Source organism: Cryptotermes secundus, unplaced genomic scaffold (genome assembly GCF_002891405.2).
Source record: "Cryptotermes secundus unplaced genomic scaffold, Csec_1.0 scaffold184, whole genome shotgun sequence".
Taxonomy (NCBI): Eukaryota; Metazoa; Arthropoda; class Insecta; order Blattodea; family Kalotermitidae; genus Cryptotermes; species Cryptotermes secundus.
The window spans coordinates 850204-874270 of NW_019725839.1; the positions used below are offsets into that span (position 1 = coordinate 850204).

Consider the following 24067-nt stretch of genomic DNA (forward strand, 5'->3'; position numbering starts at 1 on the left):
CTGCATCTGAGTCATAATCATCCACACACTTGCACTTCAATTCTAAGCACTGCTCTTGAGATCTCTGTCATGTGGGCTACTGTGGCTCTGATGGTCAGATTGTAACTCAGCAGGCATTGAGAAGATGCGTGACTTAGGCCCATTGAGCCAAGCACATGCAGTGTAACAATAATGTGATAAAAGTTAAGCAGGTAACAAGAGAGAGAAAGTATTTGATGGAACTTTGTCCCATAGGCTGCTTGTCTGAATGTAATCTGGTACAGCCTCCAAATTGCTGCATGTGAGGTTTCTTTGCCATGCAGGTGGGGGTGGGAGTGAGCCCTGCTGTTGTTTGTTGTTGTGATGAGTAATTCTGCTTTGCATCCCTAGGCAGCACAGTGTTGTGGAGGGGCAGGTGCACGCGTAGGCACTGTAGTCAGTAGTCTCGGTCAGTTAGGCACTTCAGCACACTCGGTAAGTATCTGGCTTCCGCGCCTCGGGTCACTGTGCACCTCGCTTGAACAACAGTGTGTAACGTTATGCTGCAGCTACTGTGCCCCTGAAGGCTGAGTGGACTCAAGGGTCCATGTGAAAACAGTACCCAGCTTACACTGTAGATGCAATATGTTTGGAAACGTGGACAAGAATGAATGAAAGGTTAGTTGGGTGTTGCTGAAGATGGGACAATAGGTGCTTGACGTTCTGAGAGATGTCATATAGTGGCCTTCTGGATTAGGACACCATGTAATGGCCCTAAAAAGCGTTCCTTGCTACTCTTGCTTTTGTCCACTATGAAGGGACAATTACTTTTCATTCCTCCTGCCCTCGGGTACTTAGTTGTCCGTTTTGAAGGCCCACAGTTCCCATTCACCCGTCTGGGCCCTGTGAGTGGCCACCCTCTTCCTTTCATTCTTCGTAGAGGCACCCAGTTTTGTAACTGAGTGTGGTTCTCCTACCAGACTACACAATGTGAGCCCTCCTGAGAACTTCATGTCTGACATTCCGAGAGAACTGTTTTTGCACACTTCAGATTTTGGTTTTCTGGTTGCAGAAGGGCCCAGTGCATTCAGAATGTGGTGATGGATTTGAGAAATGCCATAATAGTGGCACTGCTTTCTGTGCAGCAGGCCCCACTTGCCCCCTGTGGCCCCTTTCTGGCACTAGTTTTGTTGGAGCGAGGTGGACAGATCTGAGAGATGCGGTGGCATTGCTGCTTCTTTGCTTTGGTTCTCATGCACCAACAGAAAACTGTATACATGCTTTTTATGAGTGTGACTTCCTGTTCAGGTTAGAATGTTGCTCACAGTTTGTGGTATTCTGTACCAGCAGTTCCCACACTTGATTGATGTTTTCACATATCCTGCGCTGGTGGAGCTTCAAACCTCATGTGCATGACTTTCAAGAAATAAGGTTTCTGTAAATAAACACAACACTTGTAATTATGGAGTTGTAATTTATCGTTGTTTGACTTCAAAAGAACATCAGTAGCCAGAAAACTTGTTCCATGGTGTGGCCTTCTGTGTCACGACGAGGTGCTGTAGGGTATACAGGTATGAACAGACTCGCCTAGTGACAGGCAGTCATGTGATGCGTACCAACCTACCAGATGACGTAGTGTCATACCACAGGAGGCCACACCATGAAACTTTACAGCTGTGAGAACCTGAAATGTTCCTATTTTGTTGAGATAAAATTCTTGCATCTGTTCCTAGATCCTGAAATATTTCACGTCCACAGTTTAGAAATTCCAATTGTGGCAGTGTCTACTCAGAGAGTGTGTGTACCATTTTGTGTTTGTGCAAGGGAACCATATGTGGGTATGCCCTATAAAAACAACATTATGCCCAAAACTTTAAGTTAAGTCCTATTGTGTGTTATAGAGTGTTGTCCTCCTGAGGCACAGATATGATGACTATATAGTCTTGGTACTGAACAGAAGTCGCTACGTGGCCCAAAGGGAGAAACCACTAACCAGTGTCAGTGAGTACCTTGCTAAAATGCAGAGCACAGGGTTGCTGAAAAGTTGCAGCATGCCATAGGCTGGGCAGTTTGTACTAGCTTCTCACTGGGAGCATTTGGTTCAATTCCAGATCACTGTGTGTGAGATTCTTGGTGGTCAGCATTGCACCAGGCCAGGTTTGCTCCAAATTTCATCCATTTTCCCCAGTTAATCATTCTGCCATTACTGCATATTCATTTGTCACTACCTTGAGGTGTGTGATAGCCATGGCAAAGTATCACATTATCGCATAGTCGTGCTTGGATGCAAAGTTAGGAAGTTACCCTTTAGGTTTATTGCAAGTCTCACAACCAAAGATAGATAACAGTAGTTTGTGTTAAATCTAACCCTGTCAGTATGTTGCAGCATATGCATTCTGAGAGAGAATTCAAAGTGGCCAACCTGTATGCAGCATAAATTCTCTTTGGGTTGGCTGTTGTTGATGTTGCTCCCTGTTTTGCTGAAGCAACCAGCAGTGTGCATATTTCAAGCCATACAGAAGCAGGTACTCATGCAGCATGTGTAGCAACATGCAGTAATGTGGCTAATAGTATCCCTGCTGCATTCAGCCCTCAAAACCACTTGTTACTGGTCATGACTCTGGCCTCTGAACTGATATCTCTCCAGTAGTGTTAGCAGGGGGTGTGAAAAGCAGTCAACCAATCAGATAGAAGGCTCCATGCAACAGGAAGAGGAGATGTACAGTCTGCTACAAGTCATTGTAAAGCATCGCTGCTATTTCTTACTGAAAGCAGATGTACCAGATGTCCGGAAGAAATGTATCCAAAATTAAATAATTATATCTCAAAGTATTTATTATACACATTTATGGGTTACAACATTACAAAGGGAAACTATCAAAGATTTTTTCTCAGTATATAACTTTCTCAGTAAATTTCAGTGTGGGCTCCGTTGGTGGCATGACAGATATTCAGGTGATATTCAGCCTTGTTCAACATTGCTTGAAGCACCCCTTATGTGGCCTTGTAGATGTTGAAGGTCATTGATCTTAACCTAGCAGACAATGCTCTTCACATAATACCACAAGAAAAATCCAGCGGGCGTTAAATCTGGTGACCTAGAAGGCCACGCGATTGGTCCACCTCTGCCAATCCATCTCCCAGACCCAGGGCCATAGTGCAGTTTGAAGGATTAGGTCGCTTGAAAAATGTAATGACCTCATTAGGAACCGAACCCACAACCTTCTGGCTTGCAGCATAGTGCTTCAACCAACTACGCTACCGCGTGCCCCTTTGGCTGCAGTATTTTCTGCATTGCCATGTACAGGCTGAGGGTGATCTGTTTAATCTGTACCCTAATAGAAAACATTTTATATCTCCAGTGTATGTTTGCTGAAGCATATGCACTTCTGCTCCATATTGGAATGCTGTGGGACTCTTCAGCAGGATGGCACAACCTGAACAGCTGTGGATGTACTGAGAGACAGAATTATTTTGCAGATGAAAGTGCATCATGGCAGAAAAATGTTGAAATGTGTTTAAGAGGATTGTATTCAGACCAGTCGAGGACAATGCTAGCCTGCTTTGTGAACAATTATATGTTTTATGTTCAGTGAGGTATAAAATAAGATGCTTTCTATGTCGGTACATTTTAAATGGGTGATGATGTTGCATTTCTTTTACTTGGTAAGTAAGTTTAGTAGTAATTTTGGTAGTGGTATATAAAAGTGATAATTCAGTTAATTTCCTCTGTCTGAACATTGTCTTTTGAAAATATGGGTTCACTTCTAGGTTTTGGGCGTGTGGTACTTGGGTGTGTACTGTATGTTCCATGAGAATGCTCTATGAAGTGTTCACAGTAGTTGCATGGCCTGCTACAGGGCTCAGCTGCATGCTTGCTTACCTCAGATCAGTAGTATATTGGTTGTGGGTTCGAATCCTGCTGCAAGACAGGTGTGTTCTTAGTGTCCTTGCTGGTTGTTTGGTGTCTGGGAAAGTGTTATGGCTGACAGAACTGTGATCACACTAACACGCTGCTGTAGAATGAGGTGTGATAGATGTGAGGTTATCATGGTGTAGTGTGGTGTGTAGGGCTGAGCAAACCAGCTGGAAACTGGTGCCCCTAATGAGGCCAGATTGTTGGTACCAACTGCCCTTCCCCCACCTTCATCTTTTCCCACAGATAAACCGGACCATATTAGGGGCCACCCGTCTTATCTAATTGATTCCCTCATGGCCCCAGTCCCGGTCTTCCTGGCCCTATATCATGTACCATTGTTGCTCACTCATTTGGCTTTTATACCCTGTAAAAGGAGGCAATATGAAGTGCTGGTGCTTATGTGCTGTCATAATGAGGGGACCGTAGTATGCATTACTGGAAGGTTTCTTCCAGACATAGCTCAACATTGCAGATACCACAGCCCGTTCACTTAACGATACTTACATTGCATTTCACTGAATGTGTCTCATCAAAATATTTGAGTTCAGAGTTGGAGGTCTGAGGAAACGTGCATATTCATGGCATGCACCAGTTATCTGTATGATGAATTTGTTCTGGGGAAAATTGGTAAAGTTTCTCTGACTGTATAGTTCAGTCATTTTGAATCAGTATGGACGAAATCAAAATTTGCCCAACGGGGTTTTAGTAAGAACATCCAATATTAAAATGTCCTTAGTATTTCATAGTGGAGTATACTGTTGCTCTGTTGGTGAGGTGGCGTATCCTGAGGATGTGCGCTGATTGATTTGTGTGTTAACAGATGGAGAGGAGGACGAGGTGGGGCTACGTAAAGTGGACAAGTGGCAGGACAAGATCAGCAGTGGCTTTGATCGCCTCATGTCATTTGCTTCCACTGAGCTGGACAAGCGACGTCGCAGCACCGAGGGTGCCTCTCCCCGTGGTGGGGACTCTGCTGCCAGCTGCAACACCAGCCCAGACAGTGGCATAGGCCATGGAGATCCACCTCCACCACCCCCAGCACCAACCCCTGCCAAGAAGCGGTCCCCATCTGATACAGGAGGGAATAGCCCAGGTCCCAAGATGCCTCGCCTATTCAAGACACCTGCATCAAAACCGTCCCCTGACCGTGTAGGACGGGATTCTCCCCCCATCCTGGAACCTCCACTGATAGATGACACCACAGGTCCCCCCAGAACGCCTTCACCATCGTCATCAGCTGACGAACATCTCCCCGTGTCTGTGGGACCACCTTTCAGCCCGGCACCCCTTGATGGGCCCTACAGTCCAGTTTCTACGGGGACCAGCATCTTGCCGATCAATGGGGAGTCTAGCAGCCCACCTCCACCTCCACTGCCCCCATCCGTCCCACTGAAGTATCAGCGCACTGAATCACAGGAGCACAAGCATCACTTCAAGAAGAAGTTCTTTCATCGAGAGAGCTGGAGTAGCAGTGGCCACTGGGGTAAGACTGGCGGGAAGTTCCGTCCCAAGGGCAAGGACTGGGAATGGCACAGCAACAAGAACACAGCTCCCATCCCACCCGACTTCTCTGTGCCTCCCCCTCATATGGTAAACACCTCACTGCCACCACCCACCCCTCGTTTCCACCATCACCCACGGTATCGTTCCAGCCACAACTGGGAACGCTATGGCTCGGGCTTTGCCCCCCCACAAGACATGGCCAGCCAGCCCTGGCCTCACTAGTGCGTGTTGTCACTGCCAACTGTAACGTACTGCCTGCTAACAGTGCTGCCACCCCATGTTTTGTAACACACCTTGCTCAAGACAGGATTATGGCTAGAGGCTGTTGTGTTACTACCACTGCCACATTATTTATTGCTATGCGCAGCATCGAAGTCTTGCGAGGTCTTTGTTAGTTCTCATTTTGTTGCTCTTCCCTTGTTTTGATGGAAATAAAATTGGGCAAAGATATTTAAACATTAAAATATGTGAGGAGTGGAGTGTACATAAGGAAAGTTCCCCCTGTGTGCATGACGGTACACGTTGAGTGAGCGCAAGTCTAAATGTGTGCGTGTCTGACCAAGTCCTTATGTCATTGTATAAACATATAGCTGTAATTTTCATTCCATCATGGAGACTACCCTGGGAGGTTTCAATATTTTATAATATTAATATTATTATTATTATTAATTATTACTGTTGTAATGATGACAGATATAGGGAAGACCTGATCAGTAGTTGAGTCACTGCCATTTTTTTTGTATTTCTGCCGAACACTGCCACACAGAGAGCAGGAAATGTGTTCATGAGGTTCAGAACTGGATCTCTGGCTCCTGGCTGTAAGTAGCAAATGTACATAGTCATTGTTTTGTTTGATTTTGTTGATACGTTTTCCTGTAGGATCAGCCAACATGTCATTGCACAAGCTCGGTCATTTCATTAAATCGATGGTTGTACATATGCGTCTTTGTCTCTTTCCATGATCCGTATGTCTGCATGGGAACAGTACTGACATCTGGCTGATTCTGTCTGAAAATATTTTGAGTGTTTTTTTTTTAAACGTATGTGTTTATTTCAGAAAGATGTGGGATGTGTTGTGTACAGCTCACAGACAGAATAGAGAGATCAGGCATAATGATGACACTTAGATGAAGGGAAAATGGAGAATGGATACCTTCAAAGTGAGTTTTACAGTACAAAAAAGAAAAAAAGGAAGAAGTATCAGATTGTTGGTAGTTAGTCTCAGAATTTGTACTGCCGTTGTTTTGTGAATGCTGCAAATCCACGATCATAGCTGAGATGTAACCTGTCCTTGTGTAATAAAGTGTAAGAAATTGTAAATTTCATTAAGTTTGTTGTGTTTGTAAGCACCATGAAACTGATCGCCTTACAGGCACTGTACCTGTGTTTCGCTCCCTACAAATAACTTGAATTAGTGGATGAACTTTCTTGGTTCTGGGTATGAATCTCAACCCCATCATTAACTCCCATGTAATTCCCACCCCATTCATGTTGGACAATGTGGTGGAGTGCTCGTAATCACAAGTTCCCATGTTCAAATCTCATTCCAGAAAATGGTTGTTTTTTGTGATCCCCCCCCCTTATATCACTCCAAGCAAATAGTGAGATAGTTACTTTAAAAAAGCCATGACTGGTTCCTCTGTTGCCCCTGCAATTCAGTATTACTTTGCCTTTAAGTTCCTCCACAGAGTGTGTTATAAGGAGCTGACAAGTCACTGAGCTACTCAAATTCCCTGCCCTTTATAGAGGTCAAATATTCATTATCATGGTGAGTACTTTTTTTTTTGTTGGTGTATACATTCCCTACAGTACGGACAATATTTTGTAAGATAAGGCACCGACTAATTAATATTAACATCTACATCACGAGCCTCCTATACAATCTTATATACAAAAAGAAAAAATATAGTATATTCCAAGTTGTCCATGGGAACATGCGAAATTACATAAACCAACGACTGATTCGATGTTATAAAACATCAATTAAAACTTTATTCTTGTTTTACAATATAACTTCTGTTTTATATAATCTGATTGTGTTTTTTACGTCAAGTGTTTTATATGTTTAATAGTACTGTATCCAGTTTAACAGTACTGCAGTTCAGTGGTGTATATATGTTAACCATGTATTTGCCTGATGACGTAGCTGGGCGTTGGCCTTGATATTTGTTGTGTTGACGGCTAACAAAGAGGTTGTACGATGAGCACTGCCTTCTGGGGTGTGATGGCATGTGGTGTGATAGGTACTGACGTTTCAGAGAAATCTGCTGCCTCTGTCCTCAGGGTAGAAGGAAGAGTAAGAAAGTAGAGCTGTAGGGAGGGAGGACAATCAGGGTTGCAAAGCAGGCTAGCCTGAGACAATGGGCCTTAAAAGGGCAAATGAAATTTTGAAGATTTTTGCCATTTTTTCTGTGGGGGGGCACCATGGGAAAGAGGAAAGAAAGTGTTTTCTTTTCTTGCGCAGGTTACTCCTTGACCCTAATGATGGAGTCCATGTTCCGCCAAAACATCACCAGCTTCTACCCTACTACCAAGTGTCACATCCTCTTCATGGTCAGTGCTGTGAGAACCTCGGATGGGATGCAACACTGTAGCCTGGCAGAAGTTGGTGGTGCTGTGGACTCCATCTTCAGGCTTGTATAGACCAAGCAAGTAACCAGGGTAGAGGAAGTGCTTGAAAAGGATCAGTCCTGAACCTGAACAGGTTCAGAACAGTCATTACACAGCATCTGTCTGATGAGCTGCCAGTGATAGAACTTCACAGGAAATGTTTACAGTTGACATGACTCTCATCTCATATTCATAATATATATTTTAGACACTTGCACCCATATCAGTGCTTCACCCACTGTCGTGTCAGTGGCAGGGACTTGGGCAGCCAGCTGTAGCAGTCCTTGTACATATGTAGTGTGTTTGCTACCCATGTCTTTCCCATGTCATGTGCTTGGCTGTGGCAGGCGAAAATGTTAGTTAGAAGGTGGTTGGTTGCAGCTGATTCCTCTAACCGTGGTCACTGTGGGATGCCCCAGTGCCTGACAGCCCCCGTCCCACAAGTTACACCATCCACGTTCTTATGTGAATATTCCTGGATTTTCATCACCAAAATTGGTGTTATCAGTCTGACTTTATGTGATGTCAGTTCAATACTAAGTTAAACTGGGAATTGTTAAGATAATGCCCCCAGACCACCAGAATAACTTTCTGTCACCAGAATATGCTCCTTCAAGAACTATGGGCGCTGTTGGTGGCAGTGATGTGGCCTGAACACTTGGAGTAGATTTGTTCTGAGGAAGCTCAGCGGATGGCGGTTGAGATGCAGGTACTTCGAACTGCTCCACTTCCTTGAAGTAGATAGGTGATGTGAAGACCCCTGACATTTCTGAGGGGCGTGACTGGAACCAGTCCGTTGATATTTGGAAGAAGAAGCGTCCATTGACCCACTGCTGGGAATTTTGCTGCTGTGAGAAAATGCCACTGAGAGAGTCCCCTGTCAGAGTCCCAGCCCAGAGAGGTCTGAAGCTGAAGTCAACAGGTAGTGGGACTGGGGTCTGCCCATCCCAAAGCACAGCACCCGTATCAGACACTACGTAACCAGACGGGACATGGGCACCCAGACGTGTGGATAGCACACGGACTCCTGTCCCCAGCGACCCAAGCTTCAGGTGATGTAGACCCTCTTCCTGCCACAAGGAAAAATCTGGCCCAGGGATGGAGCTGCAAGGAACACGCTCATTTCCGGGGCCAGTGGTGTGCATGACGAGTGGCTGGGCTTTGTGGACTGAGTCTGCGTTGTCACATATGATCCGAGCAAGGGAAGTCCTGCGCAGCTCAGCCAGTTGTCCTGGCAACAGAGCAAACAGAAGTCAAGTGCTTTGGCATAGTGAGCAGTGGTTCAAGGAGAACACGTTTTCCAAATGCATTTGTTCATAGCCATTTTGTAACCCTCAGTCTTATTAATTTATATTCTATGATATCTCAGTTAGGCAAAGTTAAATGAGATTGACATGCAGTGTAAACTGCCAGTACCACAGTTCATCAAATTCTGCTTCATTTGCAAGTGAAACTGTAGGACAGGCAAAGAGCCCCCCCCCTTTATGCTTCCATGTATACTCTTCATACAGTGGATGTGTAACTGTACATAGGGTCATGACATATATACAAAAGAAAGGTAAAGCCATCCCTGTAACAGACCATGGAGGCCCGTACAGTTTGTGAGATGTCAAGGAGCCCACATTTTCTAGACAGTCAGCTCACAGATGGCGGTGAGGTTGTCAGCCTTACCCTCTGGCCACGCTTTAACTCCAGGAATATTTCTGGTACTCATTTCTGTTAGAGGCGAAGTCGACCCCAGGGCCATGATGTGGCTGAGAAGGATTAGGTCAATTGAAAAATCCAATGACCTTATTGGGTATCGAACCCACGACCTTCTGACTTGTAGCATAGTACCTCAACCAACTGTGCTACTGTGTGAACAGATTTTCATTTGTTCTAGGTATTGCAGACACAGCCATAATACGAGATCACATAAAATAATTATCAACTACAGAAAAATGCATTCATTGCATTACTTGTTGTATTCCGCAAAGGCAGACAAAGATTGGGTGCTTCTGCTTGTTTGATAACACAGTTTACATTCTGTTGTATAGATTGGCATCAAATGTGTGAAATTAATATTGTTTACAGCTGAAGGGGCAGGAGGGGTACATGGCTCAACAAATTTGTCATGAGCAGCCCACAGGCCTGCAATTGTTTGGTGCAGGCAGGCAGTTTTAGAAGCGAGTCCCACCTGGTGTGAAGGCCTGTGGCACCTCTGGTGTCTCGTACCAGAACCTGTCTCCCCTCTTGAGTCTGACGAACTGGTCCGTTATGAGACATAACAGAGTTGGGCCCAAGAAACCCCCTTCCAGGGGCTGTTCAGCCAGTGCCCCCGTGTATAGGTCGATGTCATCCACAGATCTGCAGGAACATGAGCAGTATGAAAGGATTTAGTGTGCATGAATAAACATAATTCTTAATTTTTTTATTTGGTGCCTTGAAAATATCTCCGTTCTCGTTACATTTTGTGTTTGGGAGATCTTGGATTCAAATCTTGGACCAAATACCAGCTATCCCATCTATGTTTTTTAACGCTTTCCTCATTCCTTGCAAGTAGATGTTGGTATAGTGCCTCATGCTTCCACAGCCTTCCCTAATGGCATTAGTGCCATATAGTCGTAGCTACTGACAGCATTGTCTCAGCAAACAGTGTCATATGAGTGACTCTTGTTTCACACTGCTGCACCACTTACCTGTACAGTTCAGTCATCTTCTCCAGAGACTTTTCATCAATGAAGTCACTCATGTCGCTGAAATTTCCTGGATGCGAGAGACCACAGCGTTCTCGCCAGGCAGTGTACGTAGGCAACCCATGGTCCCTTCCCCTCTGGATATTCAGGGACACCAGATCGAGTCCGCGTGCTCTCCCGTGGGGGCCTGCAGAGGGAATGGGTTGCTCAAACAGATGCCCAGTCACCTGTAAGACATTATACGATTTTTCTGATATAATTTGTTTTCTGCTAAGATTTATGAAAATTAAAATGATAAAATTGTTCATCCTGTTTGTCATGGATATTTGAGGTTCTTCTGGTGACCCTAAAGATGGGGGCAACAGGTTTCTCCTGAACATGGGTATCCATCAACCAGACTGCATGATGGTGCATCCCAGAAGACTCTGATCTTAATTATCTAAGATTACTGAAGTGCTGATCACAGTGGCCATGTGGTATAAGGCATGAAATGTCTTCGCCCACTTGAATGCTGGTATCGTTGGTTCTAATCACACTCAAGGCATAGATGCTTGTCTGCGTTTATTCTGTGTTTGTGATATCCTGTGTAGGTAGCGGCCTTGCGTCAGGCTTGATCCCCCATCGAAGGAATCCAGCTGACTGCCTAAGATTAAGAAACTGAAGTGAAACGAAGCATTTCACAGATGCCCTGTGCTCCAAGTTGGAGCAACAGAAATAGATGGATGGACAGACAGACAGCCTGGGGTAGTCAAATCAAGACATTGATGCGATTGTCATTAAGTGCCTATAGAGGAAACTATAAATGCATACAGAATATGAGAAATATGAGTAAAAATGTTTCACTACATTACGTTATGGTCTCTTAGAAGGTATGGACTTCATGCCACGAAGGAGATATCCCCTTACCAGATTATACGGTGTCAATCCCAATGTCTACAATCTAGATGTCTGGAAAATGTGTTACAAAGTTTGGAACTGGTTTTGTAAGGAACTGAAGCCATACTTTGTTGTGATGCTTCTGAAAAATTTTGATTGGTTGTAATAATGTTATATTGGGTATGGAGGTATGTACTGTGCCCACATCATCCCTGATATGTCATCATCAGAAGGTGACGCAGTTTGTTACATCATTTTGAAGTTACTGAGTGGGATCCAAACTCTCTGTGCTAGAGATCTGAATGAACACAAAGGATTTTGTTTTGCCCTCAGAAATGTTTTAGATGGACAACATTAGATTTACATGCCATTTTGGCATTTGATTCTACTTTCATCTTCAGGGAGCATTTGAAATAAACCTCAGCAGACAGTGTCTAATTTAATATTGCCAGGACCTGCACCATTTCATTCCATTTGTGACATGACTGCATAATGTACTTGGGGTTTCCAGTCCATTGTATTTCAGTTCTGGCTGCATTCATAATACTTTGAGGACGGAACAAAGAAATTGGCTTTAGCCCTTTAGGATACAACAGTCCCTGCATTCTGTGTACCGTGTGCTTTAACATCAAATGCTCTGCACTGTACCCGTACAGTGTATTTATGTGTTTTGTATGATTCACACAGTAGTGATTATTTTCAACATTAACCAGTTGGCATTTGTAATGCAGTTGTAATATGTTTTCTGTGAGGTAGGAACTGCATTTGTATGCATTATTTATGCGAGTTCCAGTTTTTCAGAGTGTTAACTCTTTAGTAGTAAGATATGGTGAGAGGAGGACATAGCGTTCCTGCAAGCGGTCAAGACAGTTACCTCGTTGGTGAAGTAAGGGTCAACTTTTTCAACATGGGTGTCCAAGGCCCCTCTGAGTACACTGTCCAGGTGACCAGGCACGTACAAGCCATATGGGTTGAACAGCATGCGGTGCAGTTCCACATACTCCTCTGTGTTGTTGCTCGGAACCTTCATGAGGCCCTGCAAGAGCGCAGATCCCAGTATTACATTCATGGATAGGCCTGTTGCATGTCACCTGCTGTATGCGTTTTGTCCAAACCCTGTTTCCGTGAGTTCTGTCTTGTTCCCAGAATAAGCCCCACTCGGTTCCCTAAATCTTAATTGATACATGGAAGTGTGGTGTATTTTCTTACAAGTGAAACTGAGGTCTTCAAATATTATTTTGTAAAAAAATTAAAGTATTCAGATGAGCTGGAGCCAGGAATGCTCCTTTTATCTAGGCTACAAGCTGAACAGCCATGGATTTTGGGTTTGACTCCTTACAGGGGCAAGAGACTTTACTTTTCTGCACAGTGTCCAGACCAGCTCTTGGGCCCACCCAACCTCCTGTCAAGTGGCTACAGGGTGGGGGGGTCTTTGCCTTGGGTGTGAATGTGACCTCTCGCCTCATGTAGCACCGAGGTTCAGAATTTGTGGAGCTGTAACTACATCTATCTTCATTGTGTGGAGTTTTATTAAGCATAGGGACAACTTCATTTCGCGGTGTTAATACACACAGTAGCTTCTGCACCAAGAAATCCACGTTTGCTGGGGGCAAGGCTCTAAGTAATGACCTGTGGAATTCATGGCATAGTGCTTAATTAGTTAAGTACAAGGAAAACTTTACCTTTTACCCATTAGTTTTATTCCCATCTGTGCCTAGGTCTCCCAAGTGGTTGATTTGCTTCAGGTTTTCTGATGAATCTGTTCTATGCACTTCGGCTGTGACAAGCAGTAATGAATGGCAATGATCCCCTGACCTCAAGGTGTTGCTGTGCTCTGATAAGGGCAGCGTAACATGATATGAAGGGTAATGTGGAGGGCGTGGCAATTGCTGCACTCACCGGTAGCAGAGTGTGCCCAAACCGGAACGCAGCCGTTGCAAAGCTGTTAGCAATGGAAGCATCCACCGCTGAACTGTAACCGTGGAAATAGCCAGATGGCTGTGGATTCAAGTCCAGACGGGACATGAGTTCGTCACCTGCAACCAGCAGTAAAATAATCAATATAAGGACAGGAACACAGTAAAGTCTATGTGTACCTAATCACTGCACCATAAAGGAGTATAGGGTTCATGGAGACAAGGCTTTACATATTCTGTAGTTTGACACTTGGTGCAGGTAAGTGGTCAGCTTCAGGCTTTGGCCATTATACCCCCATTATTGTGTAGGAGGATGGATGTAGTGCACAGTTCTTCTGACACTGCTGCTGTCAGAATGTGAACCTCAAGTTTCCAGCCTGTAGGACCTTACTGACTGATCTCTCATGGCCCATGTAACAACAGTAATAATAGTTTATGGATTAGAATCAGGTTTTACATGATACAAACTTAATGCAGTGTTTTGCAAATTTAGCGTCATACCCCCTTGCTTTAGCCTGAAATATGTAATTTGAGGGATGTGTTGTGTTCATAATAATCAGTATATTCACGTATACTGATTACTTTCTGGACTAGAAAACCGAAATTAACGGCCGTGGGGATTGATTGTGCTGACCACGTGACACCCCATATCCGCTAAAGCTGGCACTAACTTCGCCAACAAGCGGCGGTCGCTCAGTCGGTATAGTTTGCTTTTATGACTGAAGCCACAGAGTTTGTTTTTTTATACTGATTACTTTAACCCTTCAAAGTGCAGTGATAACTCCTATGTACCACATCCTGTTACATGCAGAAACTGCATTCTGCCCATATGTTCATCACAATAAAGCAGCTAATTGGTCCTTGAAATGGTGACATTGTGTATTTTCTGTGAGGAAGCAACTGAATTTTTAAAATATTACTCAGGTGTACTTCAGGCTTCGGAGGGCTTAATAATCACTGCAGGGTGCAGGCAAAAGAAGGAGAATTGAACAGAATATGCCAAATATGCACATTCAGATGAACAAATGTATAGGGCTTCAGGAGTACCAACCCAATAGCACTGGGAGGAACTCTGAATATGTAATATGTTGCAGCTGGGCTGTCACAATGTGCCTGGCCTCCTGGAACACACGTTCATCATCCCAGGATGGGTTGAGGTCCTGTAGCCTGTCTGCCACTAGATTGTGCTGGCGTGCCCACAACAGGTGCATTGTCGTCAGATGCAGGTTTTCATTGGCTCGTGCATCTCCTGCCAAGGAAAACAAATTGAAGTATACAGTTGTGTCTTTCTTAAATACGTGGTATAGCTTTGTTTACTGAAGTGGTGGTCCATTTGCTGCTACTCAGTTGGGTTTAAAGCTCTTGTTTGATTAGTGGACTTGAAAAGTAATCCAATTTAATCTGAGATTTGAAGTTCTCATGGTGAAAAATATCAAGATGACTATGGTACTCTGGGGTATGAGGCTGTGTAGTGTTTCAGGGAAATCAATTACCCTCCATCTTCAGGGACGAAGAATTGAGCTGAGTGGGGAAATAAGTGTACTGTATTTGTCCTCCCATCCTGTCCTGACTTTCACCTTTCTCTTAACTTCCATCTGCACCCTCTTACTTGTTCCTCAACACTTCTCCTCAGCCAAAGATAGCTATTCTCAGGGTTAGTGGTTCTCATTGGCTCACTCTTAGTCCTGGTCTCATCTCAAATCATTTACCCTGAAGATGTAAGTGGCAGGTTCTTCTGAAACTAAGCATTACCGAACTACATAGTGACCTTAATTTTATGAAAGTTTTGGCAGTGGCAGTTCCTCCACAGCAATGACTCCTGTGTCTGGAACTTTGTTTGTGAGAGAGCACATCAGCATCAGACCGGCACTGTAGGGAGGGATTCCAGATCAGATGAGCAGAATGTTGTGTAAGAAGGAAACAGACTCGTTCCTAGTTCGTGTTGGAGTACCTGACAGGAAGCAGTATCTGCCCTGGACATTCTGTTCCTTTCGGTTGCAACCATCAGAGGCATCTACTGAGTAAGGAAGCAGAGTTCGTCCATCGGGTGTTACAGACATGTGTAATCGCCCACCTCTCATACTGCGCAGCTGTGCGGTCAAGTTAAGGCTCGCTCCATACACCATAGAGCCATCAAGGTATGCGCTCACCTGGTTCAGCTGTTCCCGTGGACCTGCACAGATATCAACGCAGTCATTAACACACTACCTAAACTGTAGGCGATGGATGCATGTGGATTAATTTGTTACATAGCATTACTGAAGTCATCAGCCGTTGTGACAGTTGTGTTCAGTTCCCTCCCCTGCACTTGAAGCTGTTGTGTCAACAAGTGCTTTGTGAACTCACCCAGACTGCAGGTGGGAGCAGGGGCAGAGCGCACAAACTCTGCGCAGCTGACGTTGAAGTCCTGGTCGGCAGCAGACAGCTGAATGGGAAAACATTCTGGGTGGTTTGGTTTCATCCCACAGCACGAGATCGCACTGCCATCCTTACCTGAACAGACAGCAATACATGTTCATTTCTGGATATGTTGCTCTGTCACGGACGTGCACATGATATGTATATTAAGCTGCTGTTTTGGCATTTTCCTGGAGGAACTGATGAAAACCATGAATGATGTATCACGATGACATGGTCCATAAACACTTTATTTGCCCACCTGTGCTAAGTGCCGTGGCTGTGATGTCATGGTCTATGAATTGTCCCCACACGGCCAGCATCACTGTGAATTTTGGGTCATCCCTGTATATCGGCCGATGCAGTGTGATGCTGACTTCTCGGGCTGATGGCAGAGCGTCACCATCAGATGCAGCTCTTGGCGCCATCACACCTGAAAAGCATGAACATCCAGTGTTTTGTTTGAGAAAGAATTGTTCTGCCAAACAGAAACTGGATAATTATGAACACTGAATTCATAAAGAATTAAAAGGCAGAGATTGCCTAATTTAGGTACTGTCTCAATACTTGCCAGTGGGGACTGAAGGAAACCATGATGGAGCCCAGAAGTCCTGGTGCCCATACCAAAATTAGAGGTCTAAATCTTACCGTCGGCATAGTCAGGAGGCAGAATTCTCCGGAATGGACGTAAGGCAACACCCCACTTTAAGGGATGTAGTAGGTTGTTACAAGAGCCGTCAGCTGATCGGAATGGTGTGGGCAGGCAGGGGGATGTACTTGCATCAGCACATGCTTCTGGAGGCATCCAGTCAGCCTCTACAGAGGGTCCCCTCCCCACAGGTTCTCTGCTGTTATTTCGCCTTCTAAGCATGCTGGAACAGCACACACAACACAGACAGTAAGATACACTGTTGGGACACCCAACTGTAAGACATGGCACGTGTGCATGGGAGGAATAAGGTGATGGGGTTAGAGGGTTCTGAGATAAACAGACATGGGAGTTACGTTCTCACTGTGGCATTACCTGTTTGCCAGGTGTCTTGTGGCCAGATTCAACACGTAACCAGCGCGAGCAAGTCTTGTGGCTTCGGGCCTGGTTCTCATTGCCATCTGATGTCTGTAGGAAGGAGAGTTCATCTCCAGGTGAACTCCGGCCACCTCTAATTGGTCACGATCCTGCAGACCAGTGTGACCAATGTTCAGGGCCTCCTCTAGTTGAGCCACAGAAGGCATTTCACCATTCCAAGTGATGTTGTCTTGTTCTGGAAGAGTGGAAAATATAAAGGGATTTTGTCATGGACAGCTGTTTCTTGCAGCTTGTATGAGTATTCCTAACTTATGAACTACTCGATATTCCTAAAGCAGTAGTGCTGTATCTACTGACACCAACTGTTTGAAGTAAAATAGATCATTGTGACAGGAGAGTAGAGAGAATTGCATAATTAAGAGCTTCATAATTTGTACTCTTCAGCAAATGTCACTGCTTGCTTACTCCTTGACCCTGTTGTCCCCTAAGGTCCCCCCCCCCACAGCAGATGCTCATTATTCCCTGTTATTTGCCTTTTGCCTCCATCTGCATGCCTTGAGTTCTTGTAAATCATCCTCTACATTCTCAGCCTTATGGCATTAGGTCCCTTATCCATATTATTTCTACTACTGCCTGAATCTCCTTAAACTGCTCCAGTTCTGCATACATGTGTAACTCTGCACAGATATTGTCTTCCCCTGATGTTTTTGCTTATTTATTTTTCTTTCTAGATCATTCACTTGATTTCATGCTCTTGCTTCAATATCATCAGCACATTTTGCCCTCCATCTCTCATTTTACTCTCCAGAACCTTTTGTCTTCTCGTCTGCTGTCTAAAAACAAAAATTAGAATACACAAAACTATAATTTTGCTCATGGTTCTGTGTGGGGGTGAAACTTGGTCTCTGACATTAAGAGAAGGACACAGACTGAGGGTGTTTGAGAACAGGGTGTTGAGGAGAATATTTTGGCCGAAGAGGGATGAAGTGACAGGAGGGTGGAGAAAACTGCATAATGAGGAACTTTGTAATTTGTGCTGTTCTTCAAATATAATTACAGTGATGAAGTCAAGGAGTATGAAATGGGCAGCGCACGTAGCACAAATGGGGCGAAGAGGAATGCATATAGGATATTGGTGGGAAAGCCAGAAGGAAAGAGACCACTATGAAAATAAAGACGTAGGTGGGTGAACAATGTTAAAATGGATCTTAGAGAGATAGGATGGGGTGATATGGATTGGATTGATCTGGCACAACTTAGAGACCAGTGGAGGGCTCTTGTGAACACAGTAATGAACCTTCAGGTTCCATAAAATGCTTTGAAATTCTTGAGTGGCTGCACATTTGGCGGCTTCTCAAGGAGGGCTCAGCTCTATGGAGTGAGTTTCTGTTCTGTTTCACTCTTGTCGTTACTGAGATCCAAAGAATTGCCACCTGTCTCTCCATTACCACCTGCTTGAAGTGGAAGGAAGTCCTTGGCCCAAATATTGTGATGATGAGCAAATCAAGGAGCACGAGATTGGGTCTCTTGGGAGAGACGTGCACAAAGGATGTAGTCAGAAAACCTGAAGGAAAGAGCACATTTTGGAGATAAGAGGGTGATAGTGAGATGCAACTTAAGGAAATTTGGTGTGACGATGAGAAATGGCGGGCTCGTGTGAACATGGCGATGGACACGAACCCTTTACATAGCAGATGTGTAACTTCTTGAGTAGCTCAGTACTGTTTACTTACCCAACAGGGGGTACTGTAGAACAGGAAGTGACATCAAAACATTCTGCGCTGACATGTTATCCAGTGTATTGCTGTTTCTGCCATCTTCTGTGTTCCTATCCACAGAGTAGGCCACAGTGGCCACAATGGCGACCACAAAGCAGGCCCTGAAACAATTCACATCTGTTGCCCAGCAACCATGCCTGAATTCTCGTGAAGCTCAGTACAGAAATAATGGCTCTTGGAGCCAGTCAGCACAATTCTGTCACTGACGTGCTCCCCTGGGCCCACTATGTTTACACACAGGACAACAAGTACAGTAAACTCTCGCTAATCCAGAGTAATGGGGGGGAAGGCATCATTCAGATAAAGTGATATCCAGATTAGTGAAGCTAGAGGTAGTCCTAAAAGAGAGGAAAAACTAAGAATGTAAATAAGTGGAAGATTTAATTATGCTGATGAAAACAAAAAATATCACTGTAGAGCCTTTATTTAGAAACTATAAAAGACAATACATTTATTCATCAACAGAAGGCTCAGATGTACTTGTTTTTCAGTGTAATAATACAGGTTTGAAGAAACACTCAAGTTTTGTCTGAAGAGAGAACTGACTCATCTGCCTTCACAAATGCCATGTTGTATTTAAAGCATGAACAGCACATTTCATATTTTGATCCAGATTAATTCACCGGATTAGCAAAGGTTTACTGTAGCATGTTGATATTGGCAGTGCTGCTGACGTTTTGGAGGTACCTGCTGCTGCATCTTCAGGACTCTGGTCGCGTCACACCACCAAATCCACACGGTGCACAGACACAATAGCTGAATCAACAACATCAACAGTGAGCCACTGTGACAGCCCAAAATAAGTCAAATAAGTAGATTCCATTAACATGTTTAATCAAGATGGCTACCTGCTGTTTACAGAGGTAAAGTTTGAAAATATGTGACAATGTGATTTTGATTTGATTCCAAAGGAGTCTGACCCTGCCATATTTCATTGATTGCCGAGTTCATGGGCCGTATACATCATTTTGTGTTCTCACAAAACAGAACGTTTTGGAAACTAGAGTAGGTGTCTCTCCACCCGTCCACCTGAGGATGGAAACAGTTCATGGTTCCGAAACGTTTTATTCTTTCAGAATGATAGAGAGTGGCCAAAATCCATACATTCAGTAATCCCAGTGTAACGTCAGTGCTGTGTACATGGGTGTGAGACTTGGTCTCCCACCTCAGGGACGAACACAGATTGAGGCGTTTGGGAGCAGGGTACTGAGAGGAACGTTTGAACCTAAGGGACAGGAGGAAGGTGAAAAATGCATACAAGGAGTTTCATGATTTGTGCTCCTTGAGAGATATTATTACGGTAATACGAATCAAAGAGTATAAGACGGACAGGGCTTGCAGCACGCATGGTATGGATCAGAATTGGTTACAAAACCATGCTCAGAAAGTCTGAAGGGAAGGGACACTTGGAAGACCTCGGCATACATGGAAGTGTATCATAACCTTATAGTGGACTCTGTTCCTCTGGATCTAGATAGGGTCCTGTGATGGTCCCCTGTGAACGTGGCAATATACCTTCGAAGAGAGGAATTTCGTAACCAGCTGTGAGACTATCAGCTTATGAAGGAGGGCCCTGCGCCATGAAGTTAGTGTTTTCTGACCAGGGAGGAGGTCGTAGCTTGCATGGAGGCAGGTAGCTACACAGGAATTCTTGCCCTGTCGCATAATTCGTAATGTTACTTACAGCACTGTTGCACAGACACAACACTGAAACTGCCGCACTTTGTTTCTGTACAAGCGGTCAGCGCCGAACACATACTGCGGCGTCGCGGCGGCCCGCAGCGGCGTGCGTTCCGTCATCCCTGAACAAAAGAAACGCATGATCATATGAGCGCTGTGCGGAAGCAGCAACAGTGGGAACAGTGACAAGCTAGAAAGCAGTTATGAGTCTGTACCAGACTATACACAGCCATAGTTACAGGTCGCCACGAAATGAGGCCAATAAAATTGCCCTGGTTCGCCCCCATAAAGCAAAATCTACAGACACGTTAGGTCAGGAAGCCAAAGTAAATACTGATATGTCCAACATATTCGATACGAGTACGAGGGGGAATGGGGCGTGGAGGGCAACAATTACATCTGCGGATGGAAGAGAAATATGTCCGTCTTGATATATGTAATACTGGCTAGACAGTGTCTTGTGAGATTGTGTTTTAATATTATCCTCCCAGGCCAGGAGATAAGGGTGCAAGTATTTCAAAACTATGTAAGATTTGAGGCTTTCACGGCGGTGACTATGAAGAAAGCAGTCTTCTGGGATTTGGCACCGTGTATATGTGGTGTTAACCGACGTTTCGGAGGAACGTATCGCCTCCATCTTCAGGGTAGAAGAAAAAATATATAAGAAATCAGCAAGCAAAGAGTATACAAGCAAGTATACAAGTGTATACTTGTATACTTGCCCTTCCCCCTTCTCCCTCACTGCTCTCACATAGCTGTGTATTTTTCCACAGTCTGCTTTTACCGGTTCTCACGGTCTCTTTGCTTGCAGATTTCTTATATATTTTTTCTTCTGCCCTGAAGATGGAGGCGATACGTTCCTCCGAAACGTCGGTTAACACCACATATACACGGTGCCAAATCCCAGAAGACTGCTTTCTTCATATTTCAAAACTGTAAGGAAATTAGGTGATGATGTTGGTTTCGTGAAGTAGGTCCTGTTTGTTGCTTTGTAAGTGCGCCCTCCACCCAAACCGTCTTCATGAGCCCCGGCGAGTTCGATTTGATTGTAACAGCGGACAGTTGCTGAAGCCGGGACCGCACAGAGCTTCGCGTTTCAGTCGAACTGCCATTTTATGCAAGGAAAAGACGCGAATTTTAAAACTGAACAGGACAGGAGCAGAAACCGAGACACGAAGCTGGACCGAATGTAGCAACGCGACAGCAGCAGTTGCCTGACACGGAAACCGAGCGTCTTCACACAGCATCGTGAAATCTTAAATCCAGCAAACCTCACTGAGACATCGGTGATTTTCCTCGATCTCACCAAACGAGTGTCGGAGTAGTACCTAAAATATGCTACGGCCTTACCTCATTCGACTTTGCATAACTTGGCACTTGATACAACGAATATGTAAACAGTAATACGAAGTTTTCGAGTTTGTGACTATTTATTTGGACAATGGTTCAATTTTATGGTTTCCGAACGCGTTTCTTGCGTTAAATTTGTTTTGATGTAGGGTAAAATGTAGCAACTTTGACTTAAATTAAAATGCAGGCCTATGGGGTTTTTTTTTCCATTTCCTGGGACGGCGGAGCGAATTCCGCAATTTCTTTTTAAATGAGACAACAACATAAATCCTGACAATAAATAAACCAAGATTACTTTAAGAAATCCACTGATATGCCCGTTTCTAGGCGCCAGGGCAACGCTACGACCTTCTCTTGTTATCTATGCCTCCGCAAAGCCTGTTAAGCTGCAAGAAGCAAGCGACTTACCGCGAGATGCCATGTGATGTTCTCTTGTTTGCAGCTTGCACACAACTGGGGGATTGTTGCTCAGCGCCAACTTATTTGGCTTCGCACGGCCTTCTCATGCCAGACAGCGCGTGGAAAGGAGTTCCAGGACTGTTTAAACCCGCACTAAATCTAGTTTTCTACCAATCTATGCTCCGTTACACATCCGTTTGTCGATTTTCCAATTGTCTTTTTAACCTACGTAACAGATTTCACGGGAATATTAAGTTTCACGATAACGATACGCTCCTGTGTTCTTTCATGCGCCCCCTCCCCCACATTAATAAGCCATAAACCAAGAGTCGATTTTTATGAATTTCAGCATGAAGACAATGCAATTGAAAGCAGTTTCGGTAAATATACAAAGACTGCTTTGAATCTTGTAACTAACTCCCTGGGGCCGAGCCCTTCAGAAGTCAGCAGCCACTCAAGAATTTCCCAACATATTATGGAACCCGAAGGTTCAGTACCGTGTTCGCAAGACCGCGCCACTGATCCCTACCCTGAGCCAGATGAATCCAGTCAATACGACGCCATCCAGTACCTCTAAGCCAGGCATGTCCAATTTCAAACAGGTTGTGATCGACTTTTTAGTGTCAAAACTGCCAGTCTACCACCCCCTCCCATCGTCGTACCTCGCTTTAAGCAAAAATATTGGTACAAATATCACGGCACATGATGTTTGCTGTAAAAGCAACTAGTAACTGGGCTGTGTCTGATGTCTGTAGCTTCATCCAATTGGAGGGAGAAAGCAACACAACTGGAAACATCTTTCAGCAACTGTTCAGTTGTGTCTCCACACATCATTTCTATTCGCCGCACAACGGTGTTTCTTGATAATTGAAGATCTTGAATAGTACCTATGATCTCTTTCTTATTTTACATCACAAGCGAATTTACATGCTTTTCACGTATAATTTCCTTATAGGCCTATGAGATCGACCAAAAATCGTCCCGCGATCGACGTGTTGGACATGGCTGCTCTAAGCCTTCAGAAATACCACCAAGGAATTTAGCTCAAACGGTAAAGCCTCTGACTTTCATTATGGACGTTCTTCGTTGTTTTCTCGGTCCCTGCAGGCAGATCCATGAGGGTAGCTTCAGTTAGGCCACAGCAGCCGCACAGACCTCAGTAGAGCAATGCCGGACTCGTGGAGTTCTGAAGCAGCATTAGCGCCATTCGAACCAGAATCGTGAAGCTGTAAGAAGAGTTAATGTTTACATTAGTCAGTTAACACCCACTCCCCCATACGCCTTCATGGCGTAGTACTTAATTAGTTAAGCACAGGGACAACTTTACCTTTTTTACCTTTTAATATTACTTGTACGAGAAAGCTGCTTTTCTGTACGGCGCGTCAGCTGAAGCCCCACACGTTACATGAAGCCAAACCTCGGCCCAGGTTTCGCTGGGGAAGCCACATCAAGAACTACGACTGTTCTCACAGAAGCAAAATAAATACACTTCCCTGACTAAGCAACTAACTAGCTCTCAAACTAACTCTACGCGATTAAAGCTATAGAAATAATGTGTACATTTTCGGGCGTTATGAAGCCATGGAGCTCAGGACTGTCTCTCCCTGGTCCCGGGTCCGCACAGCTGGATTGCGATGCGGCGCTATTTGTAGTGTTACAGCACTTACACCGACTTCACTTCCTTGTATCACAGCACTTACACCGACTTCACTTCCTTGTATCACAGCACTTACACCGACTTCACTTCCTTGTATCACAGCACTTACACCGACTTCACTTCCTTGTATCACAAGTCAGCGGGAGAGCAGAAAGTCATTAACGCCTCTGGACTCTATCCTGTGCCACATGAATCCAGCCCACATCTTCACGTAGGATTTCATGAAGATAGATATTAATATTATCCTCCCATCTTCATCTCGATTTTCCGAGTGGTCTCTTTTCTTTAGGCATTCTGCTTAAAGTTCTGTACACATTTCTCG

The 24067-nt window shown here is 44.6% G+C and overlaps 2 protein-coding genes across 6 annotated transcripts in view; one reads left to right on the forward strand and one right to left on the reverse strand.

Moving 5' to 3' along the window:
• LOC111863535 (histone-lysine N-methyltransferase, H3 lysine-79 specific) overlaps positions 1-6705 on the forward strand; it is a 45680-nt gene extending 38975 nt beyond the window's left edge. For 3 of the 5 annotated variants that reach the window (XM_023849923.2, XM_023849924.2, XM_023849925.2), the window contains one exon: positions 4698-6705. In XM_023849923.2, the coding sequence (XP_023705691.1) occupies positions 4698-5602 (905 nt within the window). In that variant the 3' untranslated portion in view covers positions 5603-6705. The other 2 variants (XM_023849926.2, XM_023849928.2) reach the window with 2 other exon arrangements.
• Positions 6706-7419: 714 nt separating this feature from the next.
• LOC111863580 (peroxidase) lies at positions 7420-22169 on the reverse strand. The gene is made up of 14 exons (XM_023850025.2): positions 22098-22169; positions 20344-20461; positions 18615-18760; positions 16879-17116; positions 16503-16726; positions 16117-16287; positions 15804-15950; positions 15409-15630; positions 14509-14706; positions 13441-13577; positions 12416-12577; positions 10669-10892; positions 10167-10336; positions 7420-9221 (listed from the first exon to the last, which is right to left on the reverse strand). Exons 1-14 carry the CDS (start codon positions 22108-22110, stop codon positions 8527-8529), a joined length of 2865 nt encoding a protein of 954 aa, XP_023705793.1. The 5' UTR covers positions 22111-22169; the 3' UTR covers positions 7420-8526.
• Between the last annotated feature and the right edge of the window lie 1898 nt (positions 22170-24067).